The sequence below is a fragment of the Sesamum indicum genome, linkage group LG2 (genome assembly GCF_026168435.1).
Source record: "Sesamum indicum cultivar Baizhima isolate 11 linkage group LG2, ASM2616843v1, whole genome shotgun sequence".
Lineage (NCBI taxonomy): Eukaryota > Viridiplantae > Streptophyta > Magnoliopsida > Lamiales > Pedaliaceae > Sesamum > Sesamum indicum.
In genome coordinates, this window is record NC_142658.1 from 22,990,301 (window position 1) to 23,011,176 (window position 20,876).

The window sequence follows — 20,876 nt, forward strand, 5'->3', positions numbered from 1 at the left end:
ATATGCTCTACTCTACTCTACTCTCACCCTTAGCTTGATCATGATTCATGATAGATCCTACTAGCCTCGTACACCATACCTAGACAATGAAAACTATATGGTAACATAAAACTACACCTAATCATGTGAAGCATAGAATGATTTTGGTGGAGAGAGCAGTTCCGCATTAAAGGGTAGCTGTCTTGTATTAAATGTAAGAGATGGGACACATCAAATGGGTTGAGCCTTGCGGTAGAGTTAGATGTATGTTGTATACCTATCATCACGTGCAAATTCTAATCAATTATAATTATACAAATAGGCAATAATATCTCTCTGTATTCTCAATAACCAATTGCTCAGAGATTTGGACTACTTGCACAAAAACATAATAATATGTAACATCTATGTATGTGTTCATAATATTATTATTTATACTCACACACACACACACTTTTGTTAGCTTCTAAGCATGTTTTCATGATTGAGAATTAGATCTAATGATTCCCATCTCCACTAAAACAATTATTATTATAATGAGGGACTGGAAGTCAATTGAGGTGAAAATCAAGTGTATAAACAAATAATAGTACTTTGTCCATTGCATATTATTTGGAACATTGGAATGTGTACATGGCTGCATTAATATATGATCACGGAAAGAGTTTGTTATAAAAAAATTAATGAAATAGGCAGAGCAATAAAACATAATGGCCTCTTTTATTAACACAGTTAGCAGCAGTGTGCATACAGACCCCAGAGGTAGCCCTAACCCGTAACCCACCCTCAGTTATTACCAGCTTTTACTCCTCTCTGGACCACTGCCCGAATTCTCATTTTTATCTCAATTATTGAATTTTCCATTTGCACATTGAAATATATTATATAAAAATGCATATGTCTTAAAATTTAAGGCGATTTGACTTATATCTTATGAACACTTATATTGGTATGTGACTGAATATTTTTTTTTTTGGACTATACGCTAATGACATAACTGATTTTGATTTATTTAGATCGGTACAAACTAAACTTTTTTCGTATTATATAAGATAAATGAAAGTTAAATATGGCATATGAATGTCCAAATATATTTGTAAAGAAATTGACAAAAATAAACACCTCAAACTCAAAGAGAAGGGGCTCTATTCTAACATCATTAACTGATATCAATTCAATGTAAAAAGCAAGCAGCTTGGTACGAAACACTTTGCACTAAAAAGGCCATCTTGCTTTTCTTCTACTACTCCGCTTCTGTTGCGGAGTGAAAAAGAACTCTACTCTCTTTTGGCGCGCCTTTGGGCTGGGCCCCAGGCAGGCAGTATGAGCTATGAGGACACACACACACACACACCCTTCTCCTCCTACTCAGGTCTTTTTCTCATAAATTCTTCAACTCCTCACCCCCTCCTCCCCCCATTTCCATCTCAAGTTCCATACCAGAAGAAAGGGGAGCTGCTGCTTTTGCTTCTTTTTTGCTTTTTGTCCTCTCCCAAAAGTTGTTCTTTTGCTCGTTTTCTGAGAAGATTTCGACTCCAATTGCTCATTTTCGAAAGAAAGAGAAAAGGGCTGTTCAATTTTTTACTTGTGTTCAGACAGGAGGAGACAGAGTTGCTTTTGTTCATCTTTTTTCGTTTTGGAAAGAGTTTCTTCAACTCTTTTTGTTTTGTGTTTCTGTGTAATCTTTCCAATTAAACAGGAAGAAAAGGGGCCGTTCTTTGTAAAGCAGCTTCGTGAACCCTTTTTCCTCTTCTTTTTTGGTAAAATCTTTGGTATGATTTGTGTACACTAATCAGTGAGCACCTGGTTTGGTTGTAAAATGTTGGTACACAAGCTGCATTTGTCCGCTTTTCTTTTGCTGAATTTTTGTCTACACATACACTCTGGCGTTTCTCTGAATCCCGACGGCCTCTCGTTACTCTCGTTAAAATCCGCCGTGGAGGAGGCCGCCGCTTTCTCAGACTGGAACGAGGACGACGCGACGCCATGCCAATGGACCGGAATTTCATGTGCCAACATTTCCGGGTCGGATGATCCACGAGTTGTCGGAATATCCGCTGGGGGAAAGAATCTCCGGGGGTATATTCCGTCCGAGCTTGGCAGCTTGATTTATCTCCGGCGACTGAATTTACATGGAAATAATTTTTATGGTTCAATACCTGATCAGTTGTTCAATGCTTCTTCACTGCATAGCATCTTCCTTTATGGTAATAATCTCTCTGGTTCCTTGCCTCCCTCCCTATGCAGCCTCCCGCGCTTGCAAAATCTTGACCTTTCAAATAATTCTCTCTCCGGGCCATTCCCCAAGTTTCTGCGTAACTGCAGGCAGCTACAGCGGCTAATTCTTGCTGGAAATAAGTTTTCAGGTGAGATTTCAGAAGGGATTTTCCCTGAGCTTGCTAATTTGGAGCAGCTTGATTTATCTGCAAATGAGTTCAATGGATCCATCCCGGATGATATGGGAGAGTTGAAGTCATTGTCAGGGACTCTGAATTTGTCAAATAATCATTTTACGGGCAAAATACCAAAATCTCTAGGTGATTTACCCCTGACTGTGAGTTTTGATCTTAGGAATAACAATTTGAGTGGTGAGGTTCCGCAGACAGGGTCGTTTGCCAATCAGGGTCCAACAGCATTTCTGAATAATCCTGATTTGTGTGGTTTTCCATTACAAAGGTCATGTAAGAATAACTCAGATGCTGCACCAGGGGTTCAGGGTGGTTCTCTGGATAACGAGGGGGTTAGTGAGCGGAAGGGGCTGAAGCCAGGACTGATTATTTTGATATCCGTGGCAGATGCTATAGGTGTGGCATTTATAGGATTAATCATAGTTTATATTTATTGGAAGAGAAAGGATTCTCATGGATGTAGTTGTACTGGGAAAGGGAAGCTTGGGGGGAATGAAAAGGCGGGCCTGTGTGCTTTTCCTTGTATTAATGGTTTTCCAAGCAACGACTCAGAAGTGGACTCGGAAAAGGGTGGTGGTGGAGCTAGCGGCGGGATGAGTGGTGGGGAGGGGGATCTAGTGGCGGTTGATAAGGGGTTTAATTTTGAGTTGGACGAGTTGTTGAGAGCATCAGCTTATGTGTTGGGAAAGAGCGGTTTAGGTATTGTATATAAGGTTGTGCTGGGGAATGGAGTGCCAGTGGCTGTGAGGAGGTTGGGAGAAGGAGGGGAACAAAGGTATAAGGAGTTTATTGCAGAAGTTCAGGCAATTGGGAGGGTGAAGCATCCAAATATAGTGAAGTTGAGGGCATACTATTGGGCACCCGACGAGAAGCTTCTGATCAGTGATTTCATTTCTAATGGCAGCTTAGCTTCTGCCCTTCGTGGTAAGTTCACTGTTCCTCTTCATATTCATGTCCTTTTACTTCTTGCATCACTATAAACATTGAGCATGAGATCTTTTAATTCATGTCTGGAAGTTCCATTGTTAGTTTAGAAACATCTCTATCTTTCTCAAATGCCACCATATAAAAGTAGTTCCACCATTGTAAATTATGCATATCTTGAGTCATATTAGCTGGGACCTGGTGGAATAGATAGGGTGCAATATGGATTCTTGAAATTTAAAGGAAATAAAGAAAAGAAGAGCTATCTGATCTGCTTTTATTTGTTTCTCAATGTAGTAATTTCTTTTCCTTTTCAAGATAAAGAAAAGAAACAAAAATAAATAAAAAACAGGAAGTGGGTGGTTACTTGCTCACGAATGGTTTTGTTGGTACATAATCATTAACAGCATTTCAAAATTGAGATGGACAACCATATAACACTACTTTTCTAATGATTTTGTACCTCATAAACCACTTGAGTACTGATGATTCTGGTAGACCATGGCTTCCCTTTATTTTGTGCCAAAATGTGATTTTAAGCAAAATGTTTAAGAGTGTGCATGAGACTTGCTCTCTGGTCTGTGTGCGTGTGTCCGAGAAAGAGAGTTTCTGGTCGGTCGTGGGTTTGCCATGCTCTTTGCTAGATCTCCTAGATAATTTTAGTATACTGCAGACAGCTCAAGCTGCTAAGAAACAACATTCCACTTTAAGATTAGTGCTTTCAATTAGATAAAAATGATTTTAGACATCTAGTTGGTTCAAATGTCATAACTGGTTGGTGCTTTGCCTTAGTTCACCAACAAACAGGTCCCCACTTGTCTCACAGCTCCAAAACCTGACACCTCCCCCCAACCCACGAAAAAAAAAAAGGGAAAAAGAAAAATGCACACATATCAGAATTCACATACTGATGCTCATCTCTAGATAAGTGGATGGCTAACTGTCACTTAATCTTAAAATCGATTCTAAGATGGTATCTGGGTTCTCGATTCACATTGTTCTTGATATATTTTAGAAACTTTTGTGGCATGCAGTTGCTATTTGATGTTCCATAGGAAGCCTTATCTTCTGCAGCATGAATTTTTGTTTCACCTTATTGAACCTTTGAAGTGCTTAGGTAACACTCTGGTACATGGCTGCTCCAAGTATTTGAACCTCGTGAAATTTGTCTCCATTCTGACAATAAAAATGTCATTTCTTTTGACTTATCATACCTTACGATTTAGTCTTTATTGTCCATCAAATGTTACAGTCGACGAAGTTCTCTTTTGCTTCTACAGGAAAGACAAATCAGCCGTCATCCAGCTTATCATGGTCAACCAGACTGAAAATCATCAAGGGAACAGCAAGGGGCTTGGCGTACCTGCACGAATGTAGCCCGAGGAAATTTGTCCATGGAGATATAAAACCATCAAACATTCTGCTTGACCACGAATTCCAACCATACATATCTGATTTTGGCCTCAACCGGCTAATCACCATCACAGGCAACAACCCTTCCTCATCCGGAGGCTTCATTGGCGGCGCCCTTCCATATCTCAAACCACCTCAATCAGAAAAAATAAACAACTATCGAGCACCAGAAGCTCGGGTCCCCAGCGGCCGACCTACCCAAAAATGGGATGTCTACTCATTCGGAGTCGTCTTACTCGAGTTGTTAACGGGAAAGTCTCCAGAGCTCTCGTCTCCAACCAGCTCGACCTCTACAGAGATTCTAGACCTCGTAAGATGGGTGAGGAAAGGGTTCGATGAAGAGAGCCCATTGTCGGATATGGTCGACCCTGTTTTGCTCCAGGAAGTACATGCCAAGAAGGAAGTACTAGCTGTATTTCACATAGCTCTTACATGCACAGAGGGAGACCCTGAAATCCGACCGAGGATGAAAACTGTCTCGGAGAATCTTGAAAAGGTCGGAACATGAGCAACTCGCAGTTGTTGTTGGTGTCATTTTGCAGTGGACAAAGCAAGATCCTTATCAAGTGCCCAAGTTTTATCCATTTGTTGTGAGAAGGAGGAGCAGAAAATTTGCAGAGGTTTCAACATTCTTTTTACTAGAGTCACCTATAGCTACAGCTTTATTCCCATTCCAGTTCAAATGAGTAGAAAAACAAGCCAAAATATGTGTAACTTATCTTATTTTTCAGTTTGCATTTGTAATAATAAAGACATGTAAGTTTTTCTCCTTTCATTGAGATGACATGACATGACATGACACCCTCTTGACTTGTATAAATAGACAGATCTGTGGATCTGAAATTAATTTATCCTATTGAACATTTAAAATTGTGGTGTTGAATTAAAAAGAAAAAGACTTGCTAAGATTTTCTATTGTAAAGCAAAACGATAACTATAATTTTGCTGAAAATATATTAATTATATGAAAATATTGGGATTTTAATATCATACATTTTGAATTTGTGATTGGTTGAAAGATCACATTCATTCGGCTAACTGATCCACAATTCAAAACTAAATGAAGTAATGTTGTGTAAAATTGCGTTATTTTGTAGTTGATATTTACTTTAGAAGTTTTCGATTAATTGATAATTGTATGCAGATTAATATGAATCTATCTACTATTCTTTTTTTAAATAAAAAAGGGTATTACAATTTTCTTTTTCTTTTTTGAAGCAACGGACCAGAAGGGCATTCTTGACCTTTCGGATAACCAGTACCCAAAACGTACAAAACTATACTATATATATAGGAAATCGTCTGAAAATGTTCCCTTTCCCCCCGCTCCTCTCAGCTGCAGGTAAACGAAGGTGATTGTTTTACTGACTTCTCCCTCTCTCTCTCTCCTTCCGTCAGATAGTACACCTCCTTCAACTACCGCCATTCGTCTAATTCTCGTGGTGAGCTGCCGCTGGTGTGTTCACTTTGCCGTTAAGAATCGCCCCCGACTCTATCTTTCTCCTTGCCAGGGCCACTCCTGCAGCGCGCCTCTATTTCTTCCTCGCCGCCGTTAAACAATCTTACCGAGCGTAGAAAGTTGGAAAGTTGCTTAGTGATGTAAGTAATCACGTCTTTATTTATTATGTTAAAAGAAGCTGGTCTTGATCTTGTGTTGCCAAAATCAGCTTTTTTAATTAGGGCTTTTGTAATTGGGGGGGGGGGGGGTTGAGTTTTATAGCAAAATTATAATTGCTCTGAAAAAAGGGTTAAGCATGAGATTTGTTTTGTGATAGAGTTTTCCATATATTTGTCCGTGTCTTATTGTTTCTGGTGGCTGCATTCCATCTGTGCTTGGGATGGATTTTGATGAATGGTTATCTGAATTGCAGTTTTAATTACTGAAAGTTTGTTAGAGAAAACATCTAGTCAAACAGACATGGAGGTTAGTGTCCTATCCTAGTTTTCTTTTAATTGAGAAATACCTTCCTTAGTTATACTTGGGAAACTTTATTATTGTTTTTCTTTTGATGTTCAGAGCAATGGAGGTAGTGGGCTATTTGATGTTGATAGGACAACAGATACTTTAGTACCAGAGGAGTCCACTGGGGGTCTGTTTGTACCTGGGAAGGACAGAGTTGTGTTCAGACCTCCTGAACGGAGATCAGTTTTAGGTATGATTTCACATATTCGTGGGCTTAAAGCATTAACTTTGATTTCTGTTCATGATTAAGACATTCTTGTATACTATTGCAAATTGTTTAAGTTTGAAAGCATGTAACCTGAGTTTCACGATATACCAATGGTTATCAACATCAATAAATTGAGACAGGCTCGCTAAATTAGGTTAGTCATGGTTTCCTTTCTTCCCATTAATATAATTTTAGTTTAAGATCAATTGTCCAGAACTCCTTTATGTGATTGCCATTAGAAGTTTGATGATGCTGTTATTTGAGCCACAGGAGTTTTCTATTTCTATGTGACATCTTTAGTCGTCAGTATAAGTTCTTTGCATTAATATAGGAACATCCTTTTCTTTGTCTCTTATGCCATTCAGATGTTTTTCGGCTTTACCTGGGTTTGCCCCCTTGTAATTTTGTGTTTTCCTATCTTATCAGTTGATACCTTCCTGAATATAAATGAGAAAGGTTATCTTTTATCTGTCCCAAATTAAACAATATCCTCTCACATTAAGTTATAATGTCACACCACTGACTCACATCACTAGCTTTTAGAGCAAAGACACCTTGAACCTTAGAGCTCTCTACTGGGCCACTGGCCTTAGAAATTTGTGGCTATGTGTGGCATTCAGATAAGGAGGAGGGAGTACCATAATTCTTAATTTTATAATTGATTATTTTGAAGGGCTGGATGTCCTCGCCAATGCAAAACGTGAATCAAAGGGTGAGGGTCCGTTTAAGGTTCCGAAAGAAAGAGTTGCCTCTGTTGCAGCTTCTCTTGATGAAGATGAAGAAAAGTCTACTTCAGGAATTGATGAAGTGGAGAATGACACATCGTTGGATGGTGTACGCAATTATACTAATAGGAGATACCGTGAACTGGCTTCAAGTGAGGCATCTGATTCAGGTACTATATTATGCAGTCGTCTAGCAGGTTGTTAACAATTAATTAATTCAAATCAAGTTTGGGTGTCATTCTGCATCATGAACAACATATGCTTGTATTGATGCATATAACCAACACATAAAAATGAAAGTTCAAAACCAAAGAGTTCCAATGACCTAACAGGCGACAAATTGGTATTGGGTTACTATTGGTACACAATTCTGGGTTTGTTCATTCTTTAATAATACGTCTGTTGCACTCAGGTGTGACGGAAGAAGTACAAACTAGTGAAGCACTCCATGGGCGTCGTGCAAATAAACATATGCAGGTACAAGTATTTCCTTATGGTTCTTTTTGACATCGTATTGTCATACTTTTTAGATGTGAAACAATTAATCGTACTTTTTGTGACCATGGAAGCAAGCAATGTCCTTCTGAAGAGTTGGTACCAGCTATTTTGACATTTAATTTCAAACTGAAAAGTGGACGGGTTTCTTCTATATTCCTCGAAGTATAAACACATCTGAGGATGGGTGTTAGTATGTTGCAATATCAGTAACTTAACATTTGTTAACATAATTTTAGGTTCCGACAGCATCATCTGGAAGGTCTAGGAATAGGAGTCCCAGTTCTGACTATACGGACCATGATAGAAGCAGAAGCAGAAGCAGATATGGGGATTATAACAGAAGCTCTAATAAAGCAACAAGAAGTAGACATGGCTCTGAAAGTGAAGGAAGGACGCCTAGGGAGTCATCTCATGGTCAAGAAAAAGAGCATAGTGGAGAATATGGAAGGAAGAAAAGTAGATATGATAGGTATATGAGGACGCCTGGTAAGTCTGCTCCTTGATTGTTACTATATTGCACACCTTAAATGTTCTATCTCTTGACTGAACCTTGAGATGTGTGGAAAAATTATTAAATAGAATGCAACTGCACGTCTGTGATTTGCCGGTTCGCAGTTTACAGTCTTGCATATGAAGGAGGAAGGTTTTGTGATAAGCAAGTTCAATGTTTTCGTTCTCTATATTGATGCAAGTCATTGCAGGAAGATCCGAATGGGATGATGGACGATGGGAATGGGAAGATACCCCACGCCGTGATGGTCGCAGTTCTAGCAGCAGACACCATCAACATCCATCCCCCATGCTTGTTGGGGCCTCACCTGATGCACGACTTGTTTCCCCATGGTTGGGAGGGCGTACCCCTAGTTCATCTGGTAAGTCATATAATTCTGCTATAGTTAATTAGGCTGCACACTTCTGAATTTGAAACATATGTTGTCTGGTTTCTTATAAGTTTCTGCTCATAAAACACTCATAACTAATAAAAGAAATGAACATGCATGGAAGCTGCTGCATCTCCTTGGGATAGCATTGCTCCTTCCCCCACTCCAATTCGGGCATCTGGGTCGTCTGTTAGGTCTGCAAGTTCTCGATATGGTGGGAAGTCTGATCAGATGAACTTCTCTTCGGACAAGGTGCATTTGGCTGAGGTATTATTCTCTCTGTTTTTCTTCCACTTTATGTTTGCTGTCTTATGTAGTAAACACCTGTGTTCTCTGGTTCTAGGATGGAGAAAATGGTGCGGAAAACATATGTGAAGACCAGAATCATGAGATATCAGAAAGCATGCGTTTAGAGATGGAGTACAATTCTGATCGTGCCTGGTAATTACATTTGGATATTGTTTTGTGAATCTATGGCCAGAAATTTTTGGTTCTATCAAGTGTAGTGACCATGTCCAGCATTTTCCTAGAAGATTGATGTAGGTTTTACTGAATGTAAAATGAAAGAATCACGTGAAGAGATAAAATTGTGTCTATTAGCGTTATTTTTGCTTTGAAGAAAACGAGATTGAAAAGAAGGTAGTCTATACATCTTTCATCTATATTTTACTGCGGTGAAGAATCAGATACTAGCAGAACTCTTAGGTCAAGTTCATATTGCAATACTAACTTTTGTTGACCTAATTATGTTTGTGTACATTACTTTGGCATATAGGTATTTTTGGGTAACACTCTGTATTCTGTCATATGTAGGTATGATCGAGAAGAAGGCAGCACTATGTATGATGCAGATGGCTCCTCATTTTTTCTTGGTGACGAGGCATCTTTTCAGAAGAAAGAAACGGAGTTGGCCAAAAGACTGGTATATTTCTCATGGCTTTATCTTGAGGTGGTTTAGTCAATTAGCTGGAGGAAGATTTCCATCTTGCTTGTACTTCTGCTTACATTTGCCAGTTTTTCCCAAGAAGTAGAGTTTTGGCAGCCCATACCTGAAAGAAACATTGTATGTGTTGCTTTTGATGTGCAATTTGGTGTATTGTCTATAGCTGAATCTTGTATTTCTTTCTGTATATGTCACTTCTTGTTGCTCACATCCAGCAAATTGACAATGTGCTGGACCTGGAGGGTACTTGGTTATTTTCTTAGAGCAGGAGGGTACTTGGTATTTCCTGGTCTTGTATGTTATTTGTGTGGTTGTTCAACTTTTATTTCTAATCTCTATTGGGATCCTATATTGCAAGCTTTTATTTCTTTGTTTATGCACTTAGAAATGGCTGCTCCTGAATAGTGGATTCATTTCACACAAGACTTTTGACTCTGAAAATTGAAGGAGCTTTGCTGGTGCATAACGGCAATGCCTTTTTACTTAAGATGTTTGTATACATGTCTACTCTGCATTCTGGTGGCTATACACTGAACTCTTTTGAATATGGTTCAAGTCGACCATTGTCTGGGTTATATACAGCGTCTTTTATTTTTAAATGCCTTTAAATCCTTTTCCCAAGGAAATTATTATGTCTGAAACTATTTCTATCTTTAATTGCAGGTCCGCAAAGATGGGAGTAAGATGACTCTTGCACAGAGCAAAAAGTTGTCGCAGCTAACTGCTGATAATGCCCAGTGGGAGGACCGACAACTTCTGAGATCAGGAGCTGTCAGAGGAACTGAGGTGCAAACTGAGTTTGATGACGAGGAAGAACGGAAGGTTATTCTTCTTGTGCATGGTAAATCCGAATGTTGGCCTTAAATATTGTATGATGACTGTAACTATAGAAGTAGAGTTGCAATCATTTCTCATGAGTTTCTCAATATCTCATTACAGACACAAAACCCCCTTTTCTTGATGGGAGGATTGTTTTCACGAAGCAAGCTGAGCCTATTATGCCACTAAAAGACCCGACCTCTGATATGGCCATAATATCACGAAAAGGCTCCAATCTGGTTAGGGAAATCCGTGAAAAACAAAGCATGAACAAGTCACGGCAACGGTTTTGGGAGCTTGCGGGTTCAAAGCTAGGTGAAATTCTTGGAGTCGAGAAGACTGCAGAACAGGTTTGCTGCATTCAGAAGTTGAACCAGTTATTCTGAAGATACTGTACCATCCATTTGTTTAAGCATGGATGATCTTAACCCTTTGTTGCTTGATCACTAGATTGATGCAGATACTGCTGTAGTGGGTGAAGAAGGTGAAATTGACTTCAAAGAGGATGCCAAATTTGCCCAGCATTTAAAGAAGGGTGAGGCAGTGAGTGATTTTGCTAAATCAAAAACGCTAGCCCAACAGCGACAGTATTTGCCCATTTTTTCTGTACGCGAGGAGTTACTACAGGTTTGAAGCCCTTTACCCAATTGTTTCATCATAAAAATGCTTATGATAATATTAAAATGTGCATGAGCTGTTGTATGGTGTTTGAGAGTACTGTGGTTGTGTTTACTTATAGAAGTAGAAAGATTAAATGGTAATTCGTAATTTTATTACTTGAAGATTTGATTGGTTACGAATTCATTAATTGTCATTAAATTTGACAAAATCATCTTCTTCCCATTGGGTGTCGTACATATGTTATATTGAATCTATCTTTTGTATTCTTGCTGCATAGAGAGTGAAAAGTGGAAAAAAAGTTGGAAATTAATGATTATTACCCAATCTCATCTTTCGCAAATGCAGGTCATCCGTGAGAATCAGGTGGTGGTAGTGGTTGGTGAAACTGGTTCTGGAAAAACAACACAACTAACACAGGTCTGTTCAAAGTTGTTATCTGATTGTTGGCATCTGTGTGTTTGTGCATTTATGTCCATTTTTACTGTGTTCATTCTTTGAAACTTTTGGTTCAGTAGTGTCCAAAACCTCTGTCAGGTCACTGAAGTATGATTTTTGGCAGTATCTTCATGAAGATGAGTACACGACCAATGGGATTGTTGGTTGCACTCAACCAAGGCGTGTAGCTGCTATGAGTGTTGCCAAGAGAGTCAGTGAAGAGATGGAAACTGAACTTGGTGATAAAGTTGGATATGCAATACGGTTCGAGGATGTGACTGGGCCTAACACTGTTATTAAGGTAATGACTTTTCTATTCTTACCTCATTATTCCTGTATCATGACTTTTGGTTATTTTAACATGCAAGTACCTAGTGTTTGCTTTATGGCCCATACTTACGACCATCATTATCAAAAAAGTCATAAATGTGCATTTACGTTCCACAAGTACTGATATTTTGCGTCCAAGCAGTGTGTATTTTAACATGACTGGTTCTTAGCGAGAACTGCATTGCTCATATGTTGCATTTAGTTGAAGAATATTGGTTGATCGAGCTATTGACTTGGTATGCAGGTAGACTTGCTTAGAAACAAGATAGTTACTCATGCTTATTGGTCATAGTCGCTTGAAATCATGTTTAATTTTTCTAATCAGTTGCTTGTTAAGTTTTGCTGATTTGTTTCCTTTGCAGTACATGACTGATGGTGTGCTTCTGAGGGAGACACTGAAGGATTCTGATCTAGAGAAATATCGGTATGATATTTTCCCAAACCAAGAATTGAATACATTATTTGTGTTATAATATTTGTAACTTCTCATATTTTTATCTTTATCATGTAGTGTTGTTGTGATGGATGAAGCACATGAACGATCTCTAAGCACTGATGTGCTATTTGGAATCCTGAAGAAAGTTGTGGCCAGACGACGTGATTTCAAGCTAATTGTAACGTCTGCGACGCTTAATGCTCAGAAATTTTCGAATTTCTTTGGGAGGTACTCATATTGCAATGGGCTAGTCCAGGAAACTCTCACTTCAATCTACCTTTTCTAACTTATAATTTTTTACTATATTTTTTCCCCTGCAGTGTACCTATATTTCACATTCCTGGAAGAACTTTTCCAGTTCAAATCTTGTATAGTAAAACACCTTGTGAAGATTATGTTGAAGCTGCCGTGAAACAGGCCATGATGATTCACATCACAAGTGCTCCGGGCGATATTCTCATCTTCATGACTGGTCAAGATGAGATTGAGGCAACCTGTTATGCTCTTTCTGAACGCATGGAGCAGCTTATTGCAACAAAGAAGGAAGCCCCGAAGCTGTTAATTCTTCCCATATACTCCCAGTTGCCAGCTGACTTGCAAGCAAAGATATTTCAGAAAGCTGAAGATGGAGCTCGCAAGTGTATTGTTGCTACCAATATTGCTGAGACATCTTTGACTGTAGATGGAATCTTCTATGTCATTGACACAGGTTATGGTAAAATAAAAGTCTATAACCCTCGTATGGGTATGGACGCTCTCCAAGTGTTTCCTGTTAGCCGTGCTGCTGCGGACCAGCGTGCTGGACGTGCTGGAAGAACTGGGCCGGGGACTTGCTATCGTCTTTATACCGAAAGTGCGTATCTAAATGAGATGCTTCCCAGTCCTGTGCCAGAAATTCAACGGACCAACCTCGGCAATGTGGTTTTGTTGCTCAAGTCTCTGAAAATTGACAATTTGTTGGATTTTGACTTTATGGATCCTCCTCCTCAAGAGAACATCCTCAACTCCATGTACCAGTTGTGGGTGTTGGGTGCTTTGAACAATGTTGGGGATCTGACAGATCTAGGCTGGAAAATGGTAGAGTTTCCTCTTGATCCTCCCCTTGCCAAGATGCTTTTAATGGGCGAGCAGCTAGGATGCATTAATGAAGTTTTGACAATTGTGTCGATGCTTTCGGTGCCATCTGTTTTCTTTAGACCCAAGGATAGGGTTGAGGAGAGTGATGCCGCACGGGAAAAATTCTTCGTGCCAGAGTCCGACCATCTTACCCTTCTAAATGTATACCAGCAATGGAAAGCCAATCAATATCGGGGTGATTGGTGTAATGACCATTTTCTGCACGTCAAGGGATTGCGCAAGGCTAGAGAGGTGAGATCCCAGCTACTGGATATTTTGAAGACGTTGAAGATACCTCTCACATCATGTGGGCCCGACTGGGATGTTGTGAGAAAAGCCATATGTTCTGCTTATTTCCATAATGCTGCACGACTCAAGGGGGTCGGCGAGTATGTCAACTGCAGAAACGGAATGCCATGCCACTTGCATCCAAGCAGTGCTATATATGGATTGGGTTATACTCCAGATTATGTGGTTTATCATGAACTGATCTTGACAACGAAGGAGTACATGCAATGTGCAACAGCAGTCGAACCCCAGTGGCTGGCTGAGCTGGGACCCATGTTTTTCTCGGTGAAGGAGTCGGACACATCAATGTTAGAACATAAGAAGAAACAGAAACAAGAAAAAACTGCCATGGAGGAAGAGATGGAGAATTTGAGGAAGGTCCAAGAGGAGAGGGAGAGGGAGAGCATAGAGAAGGAGAGGATGAAGAGGGCTAAGGAACAGCAACGAGTTTCAATGCCTGGGTTGAAGCTGGGCTCTTCCACTTATTTAAGACCAAAAAAACTTGGCTTGTAGGTGTTGCTTTTTCTATACCTCCTAGTGTTGGACAGTAGATGGTGTAGAAGCCGAGGCAATTCTTACCACGAGGTAAAGCAGCAAAGCTTTTGTTTCCATTGTAGTCTGCCATATACTCTTCCATGTCTTTACTATTATTTTCTTGTGTTTCATTTCGACAGAGAACCACCTCTGTACAATTGATTACACATTAGTGATCTATGTTTTATGTTGCGAGCTGAATCCTCACCCTTAATCAAGTTGAACCAAATATGCGAACATATGCTTGGGTGGCAACGTGTATACATTTTCGAGACTAAAGATTCATGCTTGTGCACCTAGTGAGGAATCAAATAACATTAGCGACATCCCACCGTTACAAAATTGATGAAGTTAACCAGGTTAGATTAAACTCTTTATGATTGTTCAGTGTTTCTGTAACATAAATTGAATAAGATCGTTGAATGCCTAGGTACAAAGCAATTGTGTTTGAATCTAACAAACAACTCATGCCTTAATAGTAACAGTGCACAGGCACAATCCCGAAGGCTTTATCTCAGAAGTCTGCCATTCTGAACCTGGGGCAGCATTTGGATCGTATAACAGCGTGTGGTAGGCAGGATCCTCCTGTAATGAGAAGAGCAAAAGCTTTCCATCAAGAATTCCAAACCGAAAGCCGATGCTCGAGCTTCCCGTCACTGGAACTGGGACCATCTTCCAAGAGTTGTCTTCAGGATTGAAGATTGCCAACTTACGCTCATTTTTCCACTCCATGCAACAGAGCTTCTTCCCAAGCAAAGCATGAGCAGTAACCATAACACAACCGTTCTTCATCTGGCACCATGTGTGCCTTTCAGGGCTATACACATCAACAGACCTTGAGTTTCCGATTGTGAAACTTGACCTCCCACCCATAACATAGAGCTTTCCCTCGACGCCACATGCGAAACAGCCCCACCTTGGTCGCTTCAGGCTCTCTATCACAGTCCACTTGTCACTTTCAGGGTCATACACCTCGGCACATGAGAGAGATTCTCCATCAGCCCCACATCCTCCTGCGGCGTAGATCAAGCCATTGACCTCGGCACAAGCAAAGTTATAGCGCCCCACATTCATGCTGGCCAATTTGCTCCAGCTGGAGGAAAGTTATTTTGTTAGGAGAATAGCACAAGAAAACAGGAGTACAACTCTTCTTGGAAGAAAGAATTGTGTAATTGGGTAGCCCTACTGTAGTTATTCTAAATGGATTGACAAGAAGTTTGGCTGGTCGACGGTTAAAGGCTCATCCTACCTCATTCATATTCAGATTTGGTTGAATGCTGAATGTTTCTCAATATGTACAAATATGCAATAACTCATTGTTCAAGGGGGAAAACTACAACAGAATGTTCGAAATGTGCGACAGATATCAGTTTCAAATCAACTACATCAAAATAAACAAAGATGTGTAGAAACAAAAAGCTTCAATACTTGACCATTTTCCAAACTTAAACCGAGGACTCCACCTTGTCGCTAAAAAGAATTAAATGTAAGAAAGCAATGAATTTCTCCACTAGAAGACTGAGAATTTTCTGGACTATAAGGTCTACCAGCAATATAAGATCATAATTTTTTCTGCATTAGGAAAATCCTCTATGGTTATTAACCAGTCCATGAGTTACTATGGCATTCATAGTAAGGGTGACTTAAAGTTAGCAAAGACACTATTTTAGACAACGATAATGTGCATGGGGGCAAATGGGGGAAAAAGAGAATTTCCAGAATACACCTGTTGAGGCAAGAATCATATTGGTATAGATCTGTTGAGACAGAGCCGGTGCCATCAACCACCAAGTAACCAGCAATAACCAGAAGCTTCCCATGGAGAACGACCACGCCAAATCCTGCTTTAGCAGGACCAGGCATAGGTGGGAGCTCATGGTGCTTATGTCCCAAACAATCTAACACATCCCAGTGGCTCCCGTTTCCTTCAGCATCCACAGTCAGGACATAAAGCCACTCCTCAAGCACCCCAGCTAGTTTCCGGACAATGATGAAGTCTTTGCTTTTAATAAATGACCTCCATCTTTTGCACACAGCACCCATAGCAGGGAAATGCGATCGGGGAACAAGAGCAAGGCAGTGTTTTGAGACATCATCAGGCAATCCAGGCAAGATGGGACTATGGAAATCATCACTGACCTTAGCAATTAACATCGATTTATTTTTGGTGGTGGGGGCATCTTGCTGGACTAAATTGGAGAAACACATATTTGATTCTTGAACTCGCTCCTTCACAGGAAAAAAAGCTGGCATCCTTAAAGTCAGAAACTAGGAGAGATTGGCACCACAATCATCATTCACCAATTGTCTCCCAGAGAAAAATTATTGATCCAACAAAAGTGCTTGCACACGATTACAGAAATTCATGAAATCCTTCACTTATGGGTATTCTACAAGACCAAGCCATAAAAGATGTTGCAGAACATAATACTTGAGCTGTAAAGGCCGATGATTTCCGGTGTTTCATCCAATCAGATTCAAATTCCATACCACTTTCACTTATCCTATTGTACTTTGGCGGCTTCTTCACACCAACCAGGGCAATGCTAAATTCAAATTTTCCCAAAGAAATGAATTTTCCATCACACATTTCCCCAGTACCTACAAGTTTGAGAAAAGCCATATGAAATGTAACATAAGAAGGGGGAAACCAGAATATTTGGAAAATATCATCCAAAAATCAGCATGATGGAGGAGGGAATTACCTGACAAGGCCATAACCTAATAACTCTTAGCCTCCCTTTGCTTCCATTTCTTGGTGACAATGATGGGCTGCAGTAAGTCAAAGAAGTAGTAGATAAAGGAAAAGCAAATAAATTAAAGCATGTCTATGATGCTTAAAACTATATATATGGCACCATAGCATGAGTTTGTGATTTCCTTCACTCATGATCCAGAAAGGCTAAACGAAGTCATTCAAGTGCTGTTGATTTAACATAAAATAATGTCCCTGATTAACAACATACTGGAAATAGAACAATAATCAAATCCCTCCCACGCAGAAAAATAAAAGAAAGAAAAAAGGAAAGTGAACCTGGGGATTTGGAGTGTGAGTGAAGAGGCACCGCCAAACTCAAAGGTATGAATAAATAGAGAGAAGTGGATAAGGATTGAAAAAAGATTGTGCGAAGATAGAGGATTGTAATAATAATAATGGGTAAAAACAGAAGAAGGTATGGTGAATGGTGGACGGAGTGAGGGAATGATATTAACTAATATCGTCGTCAAGAGAAGGGAAGGAATGGGCTGAAGATCAGAATTCCAAAGCAACTGGATAGAACTGACACCCTACAACTTGTGTTATTATCAATTTATTCTCAAACACACAAATATCTATATAATTTCAAGGAATAATGTTGTGAGTTTTGTGCCTGATTGCAAGACCATTTTTTGAAATAAAAATTTTATGAGTGGACAGCAGAGTTACTGGTCTCTGGATTTTCAGTGCAAAAATTTTTAGTGGTTTGAGAAGAAACTCACCTCCAACACACTTATTAGTTCCCTTCTCAGCAGGCCCACATTGGACATTGCACAATAAGAAAAAGGGCTGGATATGTGGCCCAACCACTCATATTCTTCTTGGTTATCACCTGCAATGTGAATATATATATATATATATATATATATATATAGGCTCCACCCATTCTTACCAAATATAATCAACGAGACCTAAGAAGTTATAAAATATACTTATATACATTAAATAAATAAAAAATAGTTGATTTAAAGAGAATTTGCATTCATCTATTTGTTGTCACATGAAAAAATCCATAATTAAGTTGAGAAAATGAGAAGAAGAAGAGAAGGTGCTTGTCCCAAGTTGAAAAATGATGGAAAAAATGAAAGATTTGATAAGTTTATAAGGGGTTGTGGGTGTATGTTATATACTCATATTTTTTTATTATAATAAACTCTTTATATTAAATTCAAATTAAATTTGAGTTTGAAGTGTTATGGAGACTAGAGTAAATATAGGGGCGTCCCACATGTGAGTGGCCTTGCTTCAGTTCTAGCTCTAAAACAAATGCCTCAGTTTCAAAATATATCTTTTTGCAGCATAAACATTTGTGTTAAACAGACATGGAAATTTTCAGGCAAATATTTCAAAAACAGTATTTAAAATGCTTTTTAAAAGTTTTTAATCTGTTGTTTGTAACTGTCGGTGATTTCAACTGTTTTTGACCGTTTTTTTAGTAGTTACAAGAGCACATTGATGTCCGGTTAATGCTGAGATTTAATGCTGCAGGGAGAGGAGGGCTGCAACTCCTTCATTCTACAACACACCTCTTCTCTTCGATTCTCTCGTCTCTCTCTTTCATGTAGTAGTAGCTTTTGAATTATAGTTTTGAGCTTAAGTTTCGACAAAGGTTTTTGAGTATTTTTCGAGGTGTTTGTCAGTATAGTGTTGTATTGAATGAACAGTAACTGTCTTATTTTGGGAGAAATTACGATGTACTGGAAGCACTTGATATGGGGCATTTATTTTCTTCAAGGCAAGTAATCAATTGTGATTCGGTTAGGTGTGATATTGTTCAGCTAAAATGTCGTCTCCAATCAACCCCAACTGTCCATTATCATTAAATCCTGATGAGCATTTTACTAGTCTCATTACTGAATTACAACAACAATTGAGAGATAGGCTTGATGAGATGAAGAAACTAAGGAACGATATACCAAAACATGCCTACTACCAACAATGAGCTGAATGGAGGACCGACGAGTTAGATAGCAAGAAATTATATTCTCCGATGGGAGATGGAAGGATTAAAGACAGTACATGAAGTTGAAATTGAAAATTTTCAACAGAAAAATCAACAATTTCATGATCAAGCAGATGATCTCAAAGAGCACATGGACCAATTAGCTCATGAGATGATATCAAATGAATCGGATGAGGATCCTAGAGAAGACCCCATGGAATATCCGAAAGACGATGGTGAACTGACTTATGACATTATTTTAGATTGAGGTGTAATTGGTAATGAGTTGGTTGGTATACAACTCAAGTCTAGATATTTACTGTTTTATGCATTACTTTATATAATAATTGTTTCATTGAATTTAATATATATATATATGCTCAATTAATGTGACTATTTTCAAGTCAGTTTTATCCAATAAATTTCAATAGAAGCAAACTGCGTTGTGATCAAATTCTTCCACCACTGTCTGTAAAAAGTCAATTTTGATATTATGTCTGAAAATTGCATTTCTATAGCTATGCTTCTTCCTGTTCTTTTAAGTTTTCATTTATTTTGCAGGATTGAGCCGAACTTGGTATTCTCCTTACTTCAAAATGATCTACCCCATACTTTGTCCTCAATATTATCAAGGAAAATTTTCTTTTTGTCCTTCAAATTGTAAAAATAACAAACAAGTGGAGGATGACGAAAACCAACTAAAATGATGAATGAATGAAAAAAATATTATGTAGCGTGGATTTGATTTGATCGAACATGAATCAATCATAATATACTTGTTGTGTAATTAGTGTATATTTCGTGAACAATGACTAGTTACGAATACACTTATTTTGCGATTGATCTGATTCAATTAAATTGAATTCGAACAAGAATTTTCAGTAAAGCAATCAGATGTGTTTGATTGTCAAACATTAGTAATAGATATGGTGAAGGGATGAGATATTATTTACAGCGTTACACGTATAGTTGGTTGTCCTAAGCTCATGGCTTGTGGGCACCTCAAAACGAGCAGGCAGATCAAGATCATATAATACTCTTTTTATGATCCATAATATGGAGGACGTGGTCTTCAACTTTTGTAAAAAGGAAAAAATTAAAATTAATTATTATGATTTTTAATCTTTTGTATCTCAACAATAATTTTTAACTTTAATTTGGAAATAAGGTAACGTATTTCAATTATTTAAAAAATATGGGGGTTGGTAAAATGAATTTTATTTGTGGACCCTATAGTACGTGTACTTAAGTTGAAGATTTAAAATATGGATTTGAATGTATTAATTTAAAAGAAAAAGAAGAATTTTAAGATAGATATTTAAAATAAAAATCTGATATTCTGACAACGTGAACCACATAATAAAAAGTAGCGAAATCGTAATTGGTCTCCCATTTCCCTTCTCTTTCATACTGTGCAACATGACATCAATTGTAGTGTGCAACATGGCAACAAATCCTTGGATTGTAGGGATTTTTTTCAAAGAGAAACATATTACAATACATTTAATGATTTATATACGTAACTACTTAATCAAGGAAAAGTTAAAATAAAATAAATTGGAGCGTGTACGTAGGTGTTGACTATGGAATGTTAATTTGAAATTTGTGTGGCACATTCTTAAGAGTCAATAATCTTGCGCATGATTATGATTATC

The 20,876-nt window shown here is 38.6% G+C and overlaps 3 protein-coding genes across 5 annotated transcripts; 2 read left to right on the forward strand and 1 right to left on the reverse strand.

Moving 5' to 3' along the window:
• The first annotated feature begins 1,211 nt into the window (after positions 1-1,211).
• Positions 1,212-5,499, forward strand: LOC105156696 (Leucine-rich repeat protein kinase family protein). Its single transcript, XM_011072911.3, has 2 exons — positions 1,212-3,311; positions 4,592-5,499. Exons 1-2 carry the CDS (start codon positions 1,799-1,801, stop codon positions 5,230-5,232), a joined length of 2,154 nt encoding a protein of 717 aa, XP_011071213.3. The 5' UTR covers positions 1,212-1,798; the 3' UTR covers positions 5,233-5,499.
• Positions 5,500-6,023: 524 nt separating this feature from the next.
• Positions 6,024-14,722, forward strand: EMB3011 (RNA helicase family protein). Of its 2 annotated transcripts, XR_847376.3 has the most exons (19): positions 6,024-6,323; positions 6,596-6,648; positions 6,742-6,877; positions 7,569-7,790; positions 8,033-8,097; positions 8,355-8,604; positions 8,820-8,990; positions 9,124-9,266; positions 9,343-9,440; positions 9,813-9,921; positions 10,606-10,783; positions 10,882-11,111; positions 11,212-11,388; positions 11,728-11,799; positions 11,942-12,118; positions 12,510-12,571; positions 12,659-12,811; positions 12,904-14,572; positions 14,662-14,722. XR_847376.3 is itself a non-coding variant. In XM_011072914.3 (18 exons), the coding sequence occupies exons 2-18, from the start codon at positions 6,643-6,645 to the stop codon at positions 14,498-14,500; spliced, it is 3,846 nt and encodes a 1,281-aa protein (XP_011071216.1). In that variant the 5' UTR covers positions 6,024-6,323; positions 6,596-6,642; the 3' UTR covers positions 14,501-14,722. The 2 variants fall into 2 exon arrangements, 1 of the variants encoding a protein (XP_011071216.1); XM_011072914.3 differs by having other exon boundaries at positions 12,904-14,722.
• A 145-nt stretch (positions 14,723-14,867) lies between these two features.
• Positions 14,868-18,020, reverse strand: LOC105156697 (F-box/kelch-repeat protein At1g67480). 2 transcript variants are annotated; one of them, XM_088876678.1, is made up of 4 exons: positions 18,002-18,020; positions 17,227-17,293; positions 16,248-17,122; positions 14,868-15,614 (listed from the first exon to the last, which is right to left on the reverse strand). In XM_088876678.1, the coding sequence occupies exons 3-4, from the start codon at positions 16,772-16,774 to the stop codon at positions 14,987-14,989; spliced, it is 1,155 nt and encodes a 384-aa protein (XP_088732804.1). In that variant the 5' UTR covers positions 16,775-17,122; positions 17,227-17,293; positions 18,002-18,020; the 3' UTR covers positions 14,868-14,986. The 2 variants fall into 2 exon arrangements, with proteins under 2 accessions (XP_088732804.1, XP_011071215.1); XM_011072913.3 differs by lacking the exon at positions 18,002-18,020 and adding an exon at positions 17,556-17,830.
• Between the last annotated feature and the right edge of the window lie 2,856 nt (positions 18,021-20,876).